Raw genomic sequence first — 16,507 nt, 5'->3', positions numbered from 1 at the left:
ATCATGACCTGAACCAAAGTCGGACGCTTAACTGACTGAGTCCCCCAGGCGCCCCTGGCGCGTGAGTATATTAATGCAAGTCACACAGACAGGGAATTCTTCAGATGTTTCAATGTCCTACAGTCTCTGTGGTGGCAACTGGTTCCTCCCTCAGAATAATGGCGTATTGGTGGGTGCTGACACTGTTACACAGGCAATCATGGGGGAATCTGGAAACGCAAATAGAGCAAGAGTTAAAAAGGAAACCATGGGCACAAAATGGCGGCTTGGGCCAGGCAAACTCCCCAAACCTTGTTGAACAGCTAACCTAAGTGCAGTTCCAACCTTGCCCAGAAAGGTAAGTCTTCCCCTGTCAGTGAGGAATCCTCTGGTCAGTGCCAATAAGGTCCTCTGTCACATGGACCCTCTCCCTCTCCATCCCACAAGGAGGGGAGGTCATCTGCATGATTAGACCCCTATCTTCCCAATTAAGGGAAGGTGACCTTCAAATCAATCTGCTTGATTTTGTATTTGAACACAGGCAGTGAGAAGTCAGAGATGTGAATGGGCTGGGGTGGGGGTGACACAGGGAAGGAAGACCATAGGGAGTGACCCAAGGGCATGAGGGACAGGGTGACAGCAGACTCCAGGGCTGGGTGCTGGGGAGCCATGTGTCTTCATGGGTTACTGTCTGGATGAGGAGAAAAGGCACGAGAGGTAGGGTCCCTTTTCCATGCCATGCAAGACTTGCTCCCCAGCACTTGAATTAGGGCCTCAGGGAGCAGCATGGAGGCTGGTGACAGGGAGAAGCTGGAAGCTGAGAGGAGGGTCAGACCCGGAGGGGAAGTGAGAGTCTGAGTAGGTGTCCAGGGTTGAGGGCGGAGCCCATCTGCATTGTCGGGGAGACTCAGGGCAGGCGTGTGTGTTGAGAAGGAAGTCAGAAGAGAGGGGCTGTGTGTGGGGAGGTTTGTGAGAACAGACGCCAAAGACCCACTTTCCGAGAGAAAGAAAGAACATCTGCACATAAGATGCTGTTGTTGCAACTGGTGTTGCTTACGGTTCTTGTCCCAGGTGGTGACACTGACGACGGTGAGGACTCCCGGTGGGAACGTGTGTGTGTGTGTGTGTGTGTGTGCATGTATGTCATATGTGCACACGTGTGCAAGTCTGTGCGTCCTGTGCAAGTGTGTACACATGTGTGCATGTGTGTGCTTGTGTGTCTGCATGTGTGTGTAAGTGTGTGCATATAGGTCCCTGTGTGTGAGTCTCTGTGTCCGCATGTATGTATGTATTTATGTCTGTTTGCATATTTATCTATGTGTGTGCATACATGTATAAATCTGAGTGTGTGGGTGTGTCAGTGGGTTTGTGCACATACCTGTGTGTGCACTTGTGGTGTAGGTTCCATGCCACACACCTGGGGAGTAAGGGATGTCAGCCTGGTTCCTTCCCGAGCGTCTCTGACCCCAGGTCCCTCTGCCCTTCTAAATGAAGGGTATGAAGCTCGGGACTCCTGGGCAGCACATGTCTCCAGAGAGAACTATGGCTCCCTGTCCTCCAGATTTTGGTGGCCTCCCTGGCGCCTCAATTCTGCATTCTCTGTCCTTCCCAATGCCATTCTCTTCCTCAGTCTATCTGTTCCTGTGGCACAGATTTCCAGGAGCCAGTCTCTTTTCGAACCATCTTGACAACATCCTTTTACAACCATTCCTGGACACAAAATCTGGGCTCAGTTTGGCTGGATGAACTGCAGACTCATGGCTGGGACAGCAAGACGGGCGCTTTCAGTTTTCTGCGGCCCTGGTCCAGGAGCAACTTCAGCAATGAGGAGCTAATGGAAGAAGAAAAGTCATTTTATACATTCTCCATCAGACTTCCTCTGATCTTTCAGGACCATGTCAGTGAATGGCAGCTTGAATGTGAGTTCAGTTCCCTCAGGGCAGGTGGGATGGAGGTGGCCGGTGTGTGTGTCTCTTGAGTTTCTTTTTCCTCCAGGAAAGAGCCCCCACTGGCTTCTGAACCTCATGTATTCCCATCATAAAATGGAATCAAACCGTGTGTTCAGGGGGCAGAAACTAGGACCTGATCTTGAAAAGCTGCATGTTCTCTGCTACTTCCCCTCGTCTCATTGACCTGAGGCTGTTCTTGAGTTTCTCCACTAGTTTCTCCTGTGATTACCCCATTGCCTGGCCTCTAGCCAGGCACATCCCTCTCCTTCACTGTGTGACAGATCCTTGAAATGTGCTTTTCTCCCCATTCAATCCCGTCAGCAAACTTTGTCTATGTGTTCCCTATACCCAGTGCTCTCCCTTCACCCTAGATGATTTTATCCCAGCTCTCCCACGGAGCTATTCCCTGTTCTCTGCCCACATCCTTCCTGTTTCCCCTAAAACATTTGTTCCATCTCCAGTAATTTACCTCTACCTCTGTCTCCAGTGACCACCACTTCCCATCTGTCTGAACTTCCACTCAAACCAAACTTTGTTCCATTCCCTCCAATATGCTCAACTTCTCCCTCTGATTCACCCATCGTTGTTTCTACTCATGTCATTTCATTTATTTCTCTCTCCCTTTCTTGTAACACACAGTCTCTCTTCCCAGATCCCTTTCAGGTACAGGTGTCAGTAGGCTGTGGGCTCCATGTTGGGGAACGGTCATTAGGCTTCATGCAGATTGCATATGAAGGATCAGATCTTGTGAGCTTCCAGAACATGTCATGGTGGCCATCTCCAAAGGGAGGAAGGAGGGCTCAGCAGGTCTCCAAACTATTCAATCAGTACCATGTGGACAACTTACAGCTACAAGCATGTATTAATGAGGTCTGCCCCCGTTTCCTCTTGGGTCTTCTTGATGCAGGAAAGGAAGATCTTCAGCGACAAGGTCAGTCCTGCTTCCTCTTTCCAAGAATTCTCACTCTGCACTCATAAATTTGCACCATTTCCTCAAATTCAGGGGAGAAGGGGGCAAGGGAGAGAGGTGATGATGGTGATAGGTTTCTAGAGGTAGAAAGATGTGTGTATCTAAAGCGATGTGAAAATCTACCTTCTCAGTCTGAGAATTCCTGTCCTGTCTCTGCAGTGAGGCCAGAAGCCTGGCTGTCCACTGGCCCCAGTCCCAGTCCTGGTCGTCTGCTCCTCTTGTGCCACGTCTCTGGCTTCTACCCAAAGCCAGTATGGGTGACGTGGATGCGGGGTGAGGAGGAGCACCAGGGAACCCGGCGAGGTGACATCTTGCCCCATGCTGATGGGACATGGTATCTTCAGACGTCCTTGGTCGTGGAAGCCAGAGAGGCATCTGGCCTGTCTTGCCGAGTGAGACACAGCAGTCTAGGAGGCCAGGACATGGTCCTCTACTGGGGTGAGAAAGGGTAGGGGTCCAGCTGGAAAAAGGGGGTGAGTGGTCCTGAAGCAGAGCAGGAGAGTGAGATGAAACATTTGGGATTCTAGGGACTCCAGACCATAAAGGACAGAAATGTAAGAACCCAAGAAATGGAGAGCTGAGGGTGAAGGTCCTATGGATGTGGGAGGAAGTAAAGGGTTGGGTGAAGTCCATCACTGAACAGGGATGGGAAAAGAGACAGAGGAAGGGTGGTTGGTGAGACAGGGTGACGGGAGCAAAAGGGAGCAGGAAGGTGCAGGTCAACCCGGGGTGGATGGGAAATGACACCCCCTGCACACTAAACCCACAGAGCAGCACCGCCCGGTGGGCTTGGTCTTCCTGGCGGTGGTCGTGCCCCTGGTGCTTCTGGCAGGTCTTGCGTTCTGGCTCTGGAAGCGCTGGTAAGTCTGGAACCACCTTCCTGCTCTTTCCCAACTGTGTCCCCACCTTTCTGTCTGTCCTCAGCCCTCCTCCTCACCATGCCCTTTCCCCTGGAGTCCTCACCTCCACCTGCTGCAGAGCATTTCCGATCTGTTCCTCCCAGGAAATCACACTGGAGACCTCAGTGCACTGGCCTCCCTTTGGAGAGAGATCCCAGCAGCCCAGGACCAGGACGTCCCTAAACCCAGCTCAGATGATGGACTTGCAAGTCTCTGTGTGCAGCTTTGTCTTTTCTTTCTGCTCAGTGATCAGTTGTCAAGACGAGTTAAGTGTAATTTAGTAGAATTTGTTGTTCTGACCTGATTCTGGGGCTTAAACATCAAAAGTATCTTAGAGTAAAATGAAGTCCCAGAAACCTCCATGAGCCACTGGCATCAGGCGTCACTTCCTGCAGTGAGCCGTCCCTTCTTCACAAGTCAAATAAATTTTTGCTTGGTTGGGATGGGATTAGCTTCACATTTTCCTGCACTTGCAAATCTATTCCTGACTTCCAGCCCTTGTTACCAACAGTTAGGGTCCTTTCCCTTCTAATTCTTAGGACTTTAGAGATCAGGTCCATGTCTTTTTAATATTTGTATCCTTGGCAAAGAATCTCCCCTGCATGGAATATGTCCTCAATAAAATCTGTGTTGCAGTTTTGTCAATATCATAGGTTTTCTTTTTCTTTTGCCTCGTGACATGTTTGTAGTAGTTGAGACATTTGCACATGTGGACATTCACGGAAAATAACGTTGAGGATGGGAGAGGTGGCAAAGGTGAAAATTATTGGGAAAGGGAGAGCAAATTATGGGACTTCCCCAAACTTCTCTCCTAAATTAGACTTGTTGACTGGTTCTCTAGGGTCCAGTCCACCTTGTCACCCTCGCATGGCCACCATGCGGTGTTTGGTTGGTTGACCTCCACCCTCAGGTGTAGCCCTGGGCTCCGATCACCTTGAGTCTCTCAGGAGAAAGTATCCTTGACAACGTGACAGGATGACGGAAGGGCAGGTTACATCAGGTTCAGGCCAAGACAGAAGCTACTTGTCCTTGGTCAGAGTGATGGTTCAGGGCTAGACGCCTGCTCCAGGTGGCTCAGGTCACAGGCATTATGACTCTTGTGGTCAATGGCAGGGAAAGAGATGGTGTCTCTTGTCCCGGATAATAAGGTTGGGGTATGAAGCCTGAAACAACTACAACCCATTTTTCAGCATCAGGGAAGCAAGGCTGAGGATGACACCTTCATGCAAGAAGGGTGAGAAGTTGCGCACGTGAACTTTTCCAAGAGAGTGGATCCAAGCGTTCTCATGGCAAGAATGAGAAGAAAAGAAAGAGAAAGAGAATCCAGATGGGAGCTGGTGGCTGTGTTGCCTACTGTGCTTGTGGGCCTCGTGTCCCCACGGACACACACACCACACATCAAGCGTGTACTTCATTTTATGCTCTTTAGAGAGAACAGAGTTTATTGCTCACCAATGAAAAGTATTCAAATGTGGGGGGAATGCTACATAAAATATCGACTTTCATGGTTTGCTTGAATGCAAGCTTTCTTGACCAATTCTTCATTTTCCTAACAAATGCTGCATGGCACACCGGAGGCTCTGCAGCTAAGCACGGAGGCATTCGTATCCAGCTCCCGACACGCCCCGTGTGCACTGGGCTCCCGAAGTTCCTCAGGCCTCGTCTCTGAGAAGTTGTTGGGAGACGTTCATCAGGAGGACCTCTGTTCACGTTACGTCATAGTCTCTGCTGCTCCTGTAGTGCCAGTGGCGGTCCACGTGTCCCATCGTGCCTCCCAGGTTTCCTCCCTGGCTGGTCAGGAAGCCGCATGCTGTACAAAGGTACAATTTTCAGTTAAAACTTTTTAAAATATTTTTTATTCATTTTTGAGAGAGAGAGAGAGAGAGAGAGAGAGAGAGACAGAGTTTGAGTGGGGAGGACCAGAGAGAGAGGGAGATAGAATCCGAGATAGACTACAGGCTCTGAGCTGTCAGTACAGAGTTGGACACAAGGCTCAAACTCATGGACGGTGAGATCATGACCTGAGCTGAGATCAGGCACCTAACAAACTGAGCCTCCCAGGCGCCTCCCCCCCAATTTTCATTTGTGATCATACTTCATTGAAGCCAGAAAGAGCAGCCACAATGAAACCAAAACATCAGGAAACTGAAGGCAGACACACAGACCCACAGAAGGGACTGGAGCCCCAACAACCCTGGGCTCCGCAGTTCCATGAGCTGATGATATATTCCCAGTATGTCTTCAGCTCCACAGGGTGGATTTCTGTCTTTTGTGACTGGACACTCCTCTCTGATGGATGTGGATGTGGTCCATGGGGAGGCTGGGCTAATGTCTCTTTTTCTTGCAATGTTTTTCCTCACTTCTCTCTTCCTCTCCCTGAGTTCTTGAAAATATTCCTTTTCTTGCCTGCTTGCCTTTTTCTTCATGTGTCCTCATCTGTCACACTCTTACCCTGTTTTACTTGGTAATCCTGACATCTGGGTGAGGCCCCATCCTGGGTGTTGTCATGGCTTTCTAACAAACCACTGGTCAGGAATCCATTGCTGGTTCTGCTGCTGAGTAAGTGACTGGTAAAAATTCACTCCATGGTTTTCCTACAGATGACAGACAAGCTGTACCAGCCTCCATGAAGCAGGAAATGTTGTGACAATGGCAGTTAAATCCTCAAAGGGAAGGAAATTTTCCATGGATTTCCTGCACACACAATATGTTCATTTTTTCCTTCCTTCTCTTCTTCCTCCCTTCCTCCCTCCCTTCTTCCCTCTCTCTCCCTTCCTCCTTCCCTCCCTTCCTCTCTCCCTTCCTCCCTCCCTCTGTTCCTTCCTTCCTCCCTCTCTCCATCCTTCCTTCCTTCTTCAATGCCACCCTCCTTTCCTCCCTGCCTCCCTCCCTCCCTCCCTCTGTTCCTTCCTTCCTTCCTTCCTTCCTTCCTTCCTTCCTTCCTTCCTTCCTTCATGACTTCCTCAGCTTTTCCTGTTTGTATGGTAAACACATTCTCTGAGACTGGTTTCAAAACATATGAGAAGCAGCTTGTGCCCAGATATTTAACATATAATGAATAATACTGTCCTCCAAGCTTTTATTTTATTTTTTGATGTGTATATTTAATCATCCAGAGGCAAACTTCAGAACCCTTAAAACAAGAAATTTCACCTTATAAACTTGACCAATAATTGCTTTATTAAATGATCCATGAATCGCACATCACCCCATCTGGCACAGAGGTGGGCACTCAGAGAGGTTGTACAAATGAAGGCTTTTATAGATGGAGCGTGGGGCCAGGGAATTAGCAGCAAATGAGAAGCCTTCCAGGAGTCAGACCTGCTTTCTTGGGGGAAGAACAATGTGCGTGTCTTATCATCGGGGGCTGGAGAGGACCCAGGAGACAGACCCATTGCTCTATGGAAAGAAAACTTTCCTGCCTGCCTGGGTAAGACTACATTTCCGGGGTTGTGAAATTTGTTCAATTGGGTATGAAGTCCCAGGGTGGGAACTCGGTTTATGACATTCTTTTGGGTCTGAGATTTTCTTTTTCAAATAGGATGTGGCTCAAGGGTATGTATCTTCATCGTCTTGTCCCCCCACCAGCAGGAGCTGCCCTTGGTTCCCTGCTGGCTGGTCTGCTTGGGACAGAGAGGGGGACGCTACCTCTGCTCTGGTCCAGTCCCATCCTCAGCCAGGTGCTTTGTGTTTCAGTTTGGGGACTGGGCCTTCCGAGAGTTCCCCCTTTGCTCAGAAATGGAGCCTCTTAGTCTGGGACAAGGTGTGTTCCTGTCCCTTCCCCCACTGCCCCTCCCCCAGCTGCAGAGTGGCTCACTGTGCCCTGAGGTAGTGGGGCTCCCTGCCCTTCCCACACCTAGTGAAGGCTCATTTTGTGTGGGGAATAGTAGCCTTCCAGCCTTTTTCAGGAGGGAGCTGCTGTCAGACCTCAGGCTTGTACCACCAGAAAGCAGTTCTCTGGTCCGTATCCTGGTCTCCATTCCATCTGGAATCCCTGGGAGGTTGGTGGGCAAAATCCTGGAGGTATAGTGAATTTCCTGAGTCTGTGACTCTCAGGACCTCCCAGGACTCTGCTTGCTTTCAGTCAATTGTTAGCAATTGTAGCTGAATTATTCCTTCTGGCTTCTGTCCCAGGTAAGCAAGGGTTTGCATGCCCTATTTTTTTGATGAGTCTGTATTTCTCTGGTATTTACGTTAACAAGTTGCTCTGATCCTTCTGCTCTGATGGACTCAGGAGAAGCCATTTTGATTATCCAGGCTTTCAAAATCTTAAGTGTGGGAGTGAGCTCTTCTTTCTGTATTCCAATCTGAACATTCCAAACAATATTATCTGTCTCTCATTAGCCTGAGGTTATTTCTGCTTACCTGTCAACCAAAAAATAACAAGACCAATAGCCCAAACACATTATCTGGAAGATATAAAGCACAAACAAATACTTAAGAGCCTTTAAACACTTAAGAACACCAAGGGGTAGAAGGTCAGCGTGTCCAGCACGGCCAACTCATGATAAGACAAGCATGGAACATTCTAGCAGGAACAGTAGGAAGGAAATCTGGATACATGATTCCAGAACACTCTATTAACTCCGCATACAATAAATTCCCATGATTTCTTATTGTAGATTTGCCGTAGGACCCTCTGTGTGAACTTCATAGTTATTAGCATATGCTTGCATCCAAAAGAAAATGTGCAAGATTCTCATTTCATCAGGTCAGATTACAGCCACTACTTTTTGATTCCTCAAAGATCTTTATGTCGAAGAAGTCCATAATCTTAAGAATGATTTGATGCCTGAAGTGAATTATTCAATCATTCAGAGATAATCGTTGGGCACCTACCACTTGCCAGGCCCCGTTGGATGTTGAGATCCGGGTAGAAACACTGAGTCCAGATTGTGAGAGGGCAAACACCAGCAAGGGTCACCATTTGAGTAAATATTGTTTCCAGCAGATTTGTTTTAGTCTAGAGTCTGCACGTTAAAAGTCAGCACACCAAAATGTATATAGTTCATCTTCACAATTAAGGGAAGGCGACATTCCCTCAGCCATTGCTCTCTCTTCTTTTGCTAATAAGAGAACATTTGTACAACGTCTGGGAGCTTCCCTCTTTCTTCCAGATGAGATGCTGCCTGACTAATGACTCACTCAACAACCAATTCGATCTTCAAATTCCTGGTTGGTTTTGTTTTTTAACACAAGCAGTGACACGTCAGAGATGTGAATGGGCTGGGGTGGGGGTGAGACAGGGAAGGAAGTCCATGGGGGTGTTCCAAGGGCACGAGGGAGAGGGTGACAGCAGACTCCAGGGCTGGGTGCTGGGAACGGTGTGTTTTCATGGGTTACTGTCTGGATGAGGAGAAAAGGCATGAGAGGTAGGGTCCCTTTTCCATGCCATGCAAGACTTGCTCCCCAGCACTCGAATTAGGGCCTCAGGGAGCAGCATGGAGGCTGGTGACAGGGAGAAGCTGGAAGCTGAGAGGAGGGTCAGACCCGGAGGGGAAGTGAGAGTCTGAGTAGGTGTCCAGGGTTGAGGGCGGAGCCCATTTGCATTGTCGGGGAGACTCAGGGCAGGCGTGTGTGTTGAGAAGGAAGTCAGAAGAGAGGGGCTGTGTGTGGGGAGGTTTGTGAGAACAGACGCCAAAGACACACTTTCCGAGAGAAAGAAAGAACATCTGCACATAAGATGCTGTTGTTGCAACTGGTGTTGCTCACGGTTCTTGTCCCAGGTGGTGACACTGACGACGGTGAGGACTCCTGGTGGGAGCGTGTGTGTGTGTGTGTGTGTGTGTGTGTGTGTGCGCGCGCGCACATTTGTGTCATATGTGCACACGTGCAAGTCTGTGCGTCCTGTGCAAGTGTGTACATATGTGTGCATGAGTGTGCTTGTGTGTCTGCTGTGTGTGTAAGTGTGTGCATATAGGTCCCTGTGTGTGAGTCTCTGTGTCCTCATGTATGTATATATGTCTGCTTGCATATTTATCTATGTGTGTGCATACATGTATAAATCTGAGTGTGTGGGTGTGTCAGTGGGTTTGTGCACATACCTGTGTGTGCACTTGTGGTGTAGGTTCTCCGCCACACACCTGGGGAATGAGGGATGTCAGCCTGGTTCCTTCCTGAGTGTCTCTGACCCCAGGTCCCTCTGCCCTTCTAAATGAAGGGTATGAAGCTCGGGACTCCTGGGCAGCACATGTCTCCAGAGAGAACTATGGCTCCCTGTCCTCCAGATTTTGGTGGCCTCCCTGGCACCCCAATTCTGCATTCTCTGTCCTTCCCAATGCCATTCTCTTCCTCAGTCTATCTGTTCCTGTGGCACAGATTTCCAGGAGCCAATCTCCTTTCGAATCATCTTGACAACATCCTTTTACAACCATTCCTGGACACAGAATCAGGGCTCAGCTTGGCTGGATGAACTGCAGACTCATGGCTGGGACAGCAAGACGGGCGCTTTCAGTTTTCTGCGGCCCTGGTCCAGGGGCAACTTCGACAATGAGGAGCTAATGGAACGAGAAAAGTTATTTTATACATTCTCCATCAGATTTCCTCTGATCTTTCAGGACCATGTCAGTGAATGGCAGCTTGAATGTGAGTTCAGTTCCCTCAGGGCAGGTGGGATGGAGGTGGCAGGTGTGTGTGTCTCTTGAGTTTCTTTTTCCTCCAGGAAAGAGCCCCCACTGGCTTCTGAACCTCATGTATTCCCATCATAAAATGGAATCAAACCGTGTGTTCAGGGGGCAGAAACTAGGACCTGATCTTGAAAAGCTGCATGTTCTCTGCTACTTCCCCTCGTCTCATTGACCTCAGGCTGTGCTTGAGTTTCTCCACTAGTTTCTCCTGTGATTACCCCATTGCCTGGCCTCTAGCCAGGCACATCCCTCTCCTTCACTGTGTGACAGATCCTTGAAATGTGCTTTTCTCCCCATTCAATCCCATCAGCAAACTTTGTCTATGTGTTCCCTATACCTAGTGCTCTCCCTTCACCCTAGATGATTTTATCCCAGCTCTCCCACGGAGCTATTCCCTGTTCTCTGCCCACATCCTTCCTGTTTCCCCTAAAACATTTGTTCCATCTCCAGTAATTTACCTCTACCTCTGTCTCCAGTGACCACCATTCCCATCTGTCTGAACTTCCACTCAAACCAAACTTTGTTCCATTCCCTCCAATATGCTCAACTTCTCCCTCTGATTCACCCATCGTTGGCTTCTACTCACTTCATTTCATTTATTTCTCTCTCCCTTTCTTGTAACACACAGTCTCTCTTCCCAGATCCCTTTCAGGTACAGGTGGCAGTAGGCTGTGGGCTCCATGTTGGGGAATGGTCATTAGGCTTCATGCAGATTGCATATGAAGGATCAGATCTCGTGAGCTTCCAGAACATGTCATGGTGGCCATCTCCAAAGGGAGGAAGGAGGGCTCAGCAGGTCTCCAAACTATTCAATCAGGAACATGTGGACAACTTACAGCTACAAGCATGTATTAATGAGGTCTGCCCCCGTTTCCTCTTGGGTCTTCTTGAGGCAGGAAAGGAAGATCTTCAGCGACAAGGTCAGTCCTGCTTCCTCTTTCCAAGAATTCTCAATCTGCACTCATAAATTTGCACCATTTCCTCAAATTCAGGGGAGAAGGAGGCAAGGGAGAGAGGTGATGATGGTGATAGGTTTCTAGAGGTGGAAAGATGTGTGTATCTAAAGCGATGTGAAATCTACCTTCTCAGTCTGAGAATTCCTGTCCTGTCTCTGCAGTGAGGCCAGAAGCCTGGCTGTCCACTGGCCCCAGTCCCAGTCCTGGTCGTCTGCTCCTCGTGTGCCATGTCTCTGGCTTCTACCCAAAGCCAGTATGGGTGACATGGATGCGGGGTGAGGAGGAGCACCAGGGAACCCGGCGAGGTGACATCTTGCCCCATGCTGATGGGACATGGTATCTTCAGACGTCCTTGGACGTGGAAGCCGGAGAGGCATCTGGCCTGTCTTGCCGAGTGAGACACAGCAGTCTAGGAGGCCAGGACATGGTCCTCTACTGGGGTGAGAAAGGGTAGGGGTCCAGCTGGGAAAAGGGGTGGGTGGTCCTGAAGCAGAGCAGGAGAGTGAGATGAAACATTTGGGATTCTAGGGACTCCAGACCATAAAGGACAGAAATGTAAGAACCCAAGAAATGGAGAGCTGAGGGTGAGGGTCCTATGGATGTGGGAGGAAGTAAAGGGTTGGGTGAAGTCCATCACTGAGCAGGGATGGGAAAAGAGAAAGAGGAAGGGTGGTTGGTGAGACAGAGGGTGACGGGAGCAAAAGGGAGCAGGAAGGTGCAGGTCAACCCGGGGTGGATGGGAAATGACACCCCCTGCACACTAAACCCACAGAGCAGCACCGCCCGGTGGGCTTGGTCTTCCTGGCGGTGGTCGTGCCCCTGGTGCTTCTGGCAGGTCTTGCGTTCTGGCTCTGGAAGCGCTGGTAAGTCTGGAACCACCTTCTTGCTCTTTCCCAACTGTGTCCCCACCTTTCTGTCTGTCCTCAGCCCTCCTCCTCACCATGCCCTTTCCCCTGGAGTCCTCACCTCCACCTGCTGCAGAGCATTTCCGATCTGTTCCTCCCAGGAAATCACACTGGAGACCTCAGTGCACTGGCCTCCCTTTGGAGAGAGATCCCAGCAGCCCAGGACCAGGACGTCCCTAAACCCAGCTCAGATGATGGACTTGCAAGTCTCTGTGTGCAGCTTTGTCTTTTCTTTCTGCTCAGTGATCAGTTGTCAAGACGAGTTAAGTGTAATTTAGCAGAATTTGTTGTCCCACAAACCTCCATGAGCCACTGGCATCAGGCGTCACTTCCTGCAGTGAGCCGTCCCTTCTTCACAAGTCAAAGAAGTTTTTGCTTGGCGGGAATTAGCCCCACGTTTTCCTGCACTTGCAAATCTATTCCTGACTTCCAGCCCTTGTTACCAACAGTTAGGGTCCTTTCCCTTCTAATTCTTAGGACTTTAGAGATCAGGTCCATGTCTTTTTAATATTTGTATCCTTGGCAAAGAATCTCCCCTGCATGGAATATGTCCTCAATAAAATCTGTGTTGCAGTTTTGTCAATATCATAGGTTTTTCTTTTTCTTTTGCCTCGCGACATGTTTGTAGTAGTTGAGACATTTGCACATGTGGACATTCACGGAAAATAACGTTGAGGATGGGAGAGGTGGCAAAGGTGAAAATTATTGGGAAAGGGAGAGCAAATTATGGGACTTCCCCAAACTTCTCTCCTAAATTAGACTTGTTGACTGGTTCTCTAGGGTCCAGTCCACCTTGTCACCCTCGCATGGCCACCATGCAGTGTTTGGTTGGTTGACTCCACCCTCAGGTGTAGCCCTGGGCTCCGATCACCTTGAGTCTCTCAGGAGAAAGTATCCTTGACAACGTGACAGGATGACGGAAGGGCAGGTTACATCAGGTTCAGGCCAAGACAGAAGCTACTTGTCCTTGGTCAGAGTGATGGTTCAGGGCTAGACGCCTGCTCCAGGTGGCTCAGGTCACAGGCATTATGACTCTTGTGGTCAATGGCAGGGAAAGAGATGGTGTCTCTTGTCCCGGATAATAAGGTTGGGGTATGAAGCCTGAAACAACTACAACCCATTTTTCAGCATCAGGGAAGCAAGGCTGAGGATGACACCTTCATGCAAGAAGGGTGAGAAGTTGCGCACGTGACCTTTTCCAAGAGAGTGGATCCAAGCGTTCTCATGGCAAGAATGAGAAGAAAAGAAAGAGAAAGAGAATCCAGATGGGAGCTGGTGGCTGTGTTGCCTACCGTGCTTGTGGGCCTCGTGTCCCCACGGACACACACACCACACATCAAGCGTGTACTTCATTTTATGCTCTTTAGAGAGAACAGAGTTTATTGCTCACCAATGAAAAGTATTCAAATGTGGGGGGAATGCTACATAAAATATCGACTTTCATGGTTTGCTTGAATGCAAGCTTTCTTGACCAATTCTTCATTTTCCTAACAAATGCTGCATGGCACACCGGAGGCTCTGCAGCTAAGCACGGAGGCATTCGTATCCAGCTCCCGACACGCCCCGTGTGCACTGGGCTCCCGAAGTTCCTCAGGCCTCGTCTCTGAGAAGTTGTTGGGAGACGTTCATCAGGAGGACCTCTGTTCACGTTACGTCATAGTCTCTGCTGCTCCTGTAGTGCCAGTGGCGGTCCACGTGTCCCATCGTGCCTCCCAGGTTTCCTCCCTGGCTGGTCAGGAAGCCGCATGCTGTACAAAGGTACAATTTCAGTTAAAACTTTTTAAAATATTTTTTATTCATTTTTGAGAGAGAGAGAGAGAGAGAGAGAGAGAGAGACAGAGTTTGAGTGGGGAGGACCAGAGAGAGAGGGAGATAGAATCCGAGATAGACTACAGGCTCTGAGCTGTCAGTACAGAGTTGGACACAAGGCTCAGACTCATGGACGGTGAGATCATGACCTGAGCTGAGATCAGGCACTTAACAAACTGAGCCTCCCAGGCGCCCCCCCCCCCCAATTTTCGTTTGTGATCATACTTCATTGAAGCCAGACAGAGCAGCCACAATGAAACCAAAACATCAGGAAACTGAAGGCAGACACACAGACCCACAGAAGGGACTGGAGCCCCAACAACCCTGGGCTCCGCAGTTCCATGAGCTGATGATATATTCCCAGATGTCTTCAGCTCCACAGGGTGGATTTCTGTCTTTTGTGACTGGACACTCCTCTCTGATGGATGTGGATGTGGTCCATGGGGAGGCTGGGCTAATGTCTCTTTTCTTGCAATGTTTTTCCTCCTTCTCTCTTCCTCTCCCTGAGTTCTTGAAAATATTCCTTTCTTGCCTGCTTGCCTTTTTCTTCATGTGTCCTCATCTGTCACACTCTTACCCTGTTTTACTTGGTAATCCTGACATCTGGGTGAGGCCCCATCCTGGGTGTTGTCATGGCTTTCTAACAAACCACTGGTCAGGAATCCATTGCTGGTTCTGCTGCTGAGTAAGTGACTGGTAAAAATTCACTCCATGGTTTTCCTACAGATGACAGACAAGCTGTACCAGCCTCCATGAAGCAGGAAATGTTGTGACAATGGCAGTTAAATCCTCAAAGGGAAGGAAATTTTCCATGGATTTCCTGCACACACAATATGTTCATTTTTTCCTTCCTTCTCTTCTTCCTCCCTTCCTCCCTCCCTTCTTCCCTCTCTCTCCCTTCCGCCTTCCCTCCCTTCCTCTCTCCCTTCCTCCCTCCCTCTGTTCCTTCCTTCCTCCCTCTCTCCATCCTTCCTTCCTTCTTCATGCCACCCTCCTTTCCTCCCTGCCTCCCTCCCTCCCTCCCTCTGTTCCTTCCTTCCTTCCTTCCTTCCTTCCTTCCTTCCTTCCTTCCTTCCTTCATGACTTCCTCAGCTTTTCCTGTTTGTATGGTAAACACATTCTCTGAGACTGGTTTCAAAACATATGAGAAGCAGCTTGTGCCCAATATTTAACATATAATGAATAATATTGTCCTCCAAGCTTTTATTTTATTTTTGATGTGTATATTTAATCATCCAGAGGCAAACTTCAGAACCCTTAAAACAAGAAATTTCACCTTATAAACTTGACCAATAATTGCTTTATTAAATGATCCATGAATCGCACATCACCCCATCTGGCACAGAGGGTGGGCACTCAGAGAGGTTGTACAAATGAGGCTTTTATAGATGGAGCGTGGGGCCAGGGAATTAGCAGCAAATGAGAAGCCTTCCAGGAGTCAGACCTGCTTTCTTGGGGAAGAACAATGTGCGTGTCTTATCATCGGGGGCTGGAGAGGACCCAGAGACAGACCCATTGCTCTATTGAAAGAAAACTTTCCTGCCTGCCTGGGTAAGACTACATTTCCGGGGTTGTGAATTTGTTCAATTGGTATGAAGTCCCAGGGTGGGAAACTCGGTTTTATGACATTCTTTTGGGTCTGAGATTTTCTTTTTCAAATAGGATGTGGCTCAAGGGTAGGTATCTTCATCGTCTTGTCCCCCCACCAGCCAGGAGCTGCCCTTGGTTCCCTGCTGGCTGGTCTGCTTGGGACAGAGAGGGGGACGCTACCTCTGCTCTGGTCCAGTCCCATCCTCAGCCAGGTGCTTTGTGTTTCAGTTGGGGACTGGGCCTTCCCGAGAGTTCCCCTTTGCTCAGAAATGGAGCCTCTTAGTCTGGGACAAGGTGTGTTCCTGTCCCTTCCCCCACTGCCCCTCCCCCAGCTGCAGAGTGGCTCACTGTGCCCTGAGGTAGTGGGGCTCCCTGCCCTTCCCACACCTAGTGAAGGCTCGTTTGTGTGGGGGAATAGTAGCCTTCCAGCCTTTTTCAGGAGGGAGGCTGCTGTCCAGACCTCAGGGCTTGTACCACCAGAAAGCAGTTCTCTGGTCCGTATCCTGGTCTCCATTCCATCTGGAATCCCTGGGAGGGTTGGTGGGCAAAATCCTGGAGGTATAGTGAATTTCCTGAGTCTGTGACTCTCAGGACCTCCCAGGACTCTGCTTGCTTTCAGTCAATTGTTAGCAATTGTAGCTGAATTATTCCTTCTGGCTTATAGAACCTCTGGAATGTGTGCCAGGTAAGCAAGGGTTTGCATGCCCTATTTTTTTGATGAGTCTGTATTTCTTTGGTATTTATGTTAACAAGTTGCTCTGATCCTTCTGCTCTGATGGACTCAGGAGAAGCCATTTTGATTATCCAGCCTTTCAAAATCTTAA

At 49.3% G+C, this 16,507-nt stretch overlaps 2 protein-coding genes across 5 annotated transcripts in view; both read left to right on the top strand.

The window, feature by feature from the left end:
* The first annotated feature begins 787 nt into the window (after positions 1-787).
* On the top strand, positions 788-4,447 carry LOC115505069 (T-cell surface glycoprotein CD1a-like). The gene is made up of 6 exons (XM_030302444.1): positions 788-1,068; positions 1,632-1,898; positions 2,581-2,859; positions 3,058-3,336; positions 3,668-3,758; positions 3,902-4,447. Exons 1-6 carry the CDS (start codon positions 1,008-1,010, stop codon positions 3,978-3,980), a joined length of 1,056 nt encoding a protein of 351 aa, XP_030158304.1. The 5' UTR covers positions 788-1,007; the 3' UTR covers positions 3,981-4,447.
* Positions 4,448-9,360: 4,913 nt separating this feature from the next.
* LOC115505068 (T-cell surface glycoprotein CD1a-like) overlaps positions 9,361-16,507 on the top strand; it is a 71,456-nt gene continuing 64,309 nt past the window's right edge. The window contains exons 1-6 of one of the 4 annotated variants that reach the window (XM_030302439.1): positions 9,370-9,541; positions 10,116-10,382; positions 11,065-11,343; positions 11,541-11,819; positions 12,152-12,242; positions 12,386-12,872. In XM_030302439.1, coding sequence (XP_030158299.1) covers positions 9,481-9,541; positions 10,116-10,382; positions 11,065-11,343; positions 11,541-11,819; positions 12,152-12,242; positions 12,386-12,464 — 1,056 coding nt within the window. In that variant the 5' untranslated portion in view covers positions 9,370-9,480 and the 3' untranslated portion in view covers positions 12,465-12,872. The other 3 variants (XM_030302441.1, XM_030302438.1, XM_030302443.1) reach the window with 3 other exon arrangements.

Source organism: Lynx canadensis, chromosome F1, assembly GCF_007474595.2.
Source record: "Lynx canadensis isolate LIC74 chromosome F1, mLynCan4.pri.v2, whole genome shotgun sequence".
In the NCBI taxonomy this organism is placed as follows: domain Eukaryota; kingdom Metazoa; phylum Chordata; class Mammalia; order Carnivora; family Felidae; genus Lynx; species Lynx canadensis.
This window is presented reverse-complemented; position numbering and strand designations above follow the sequence as displayed.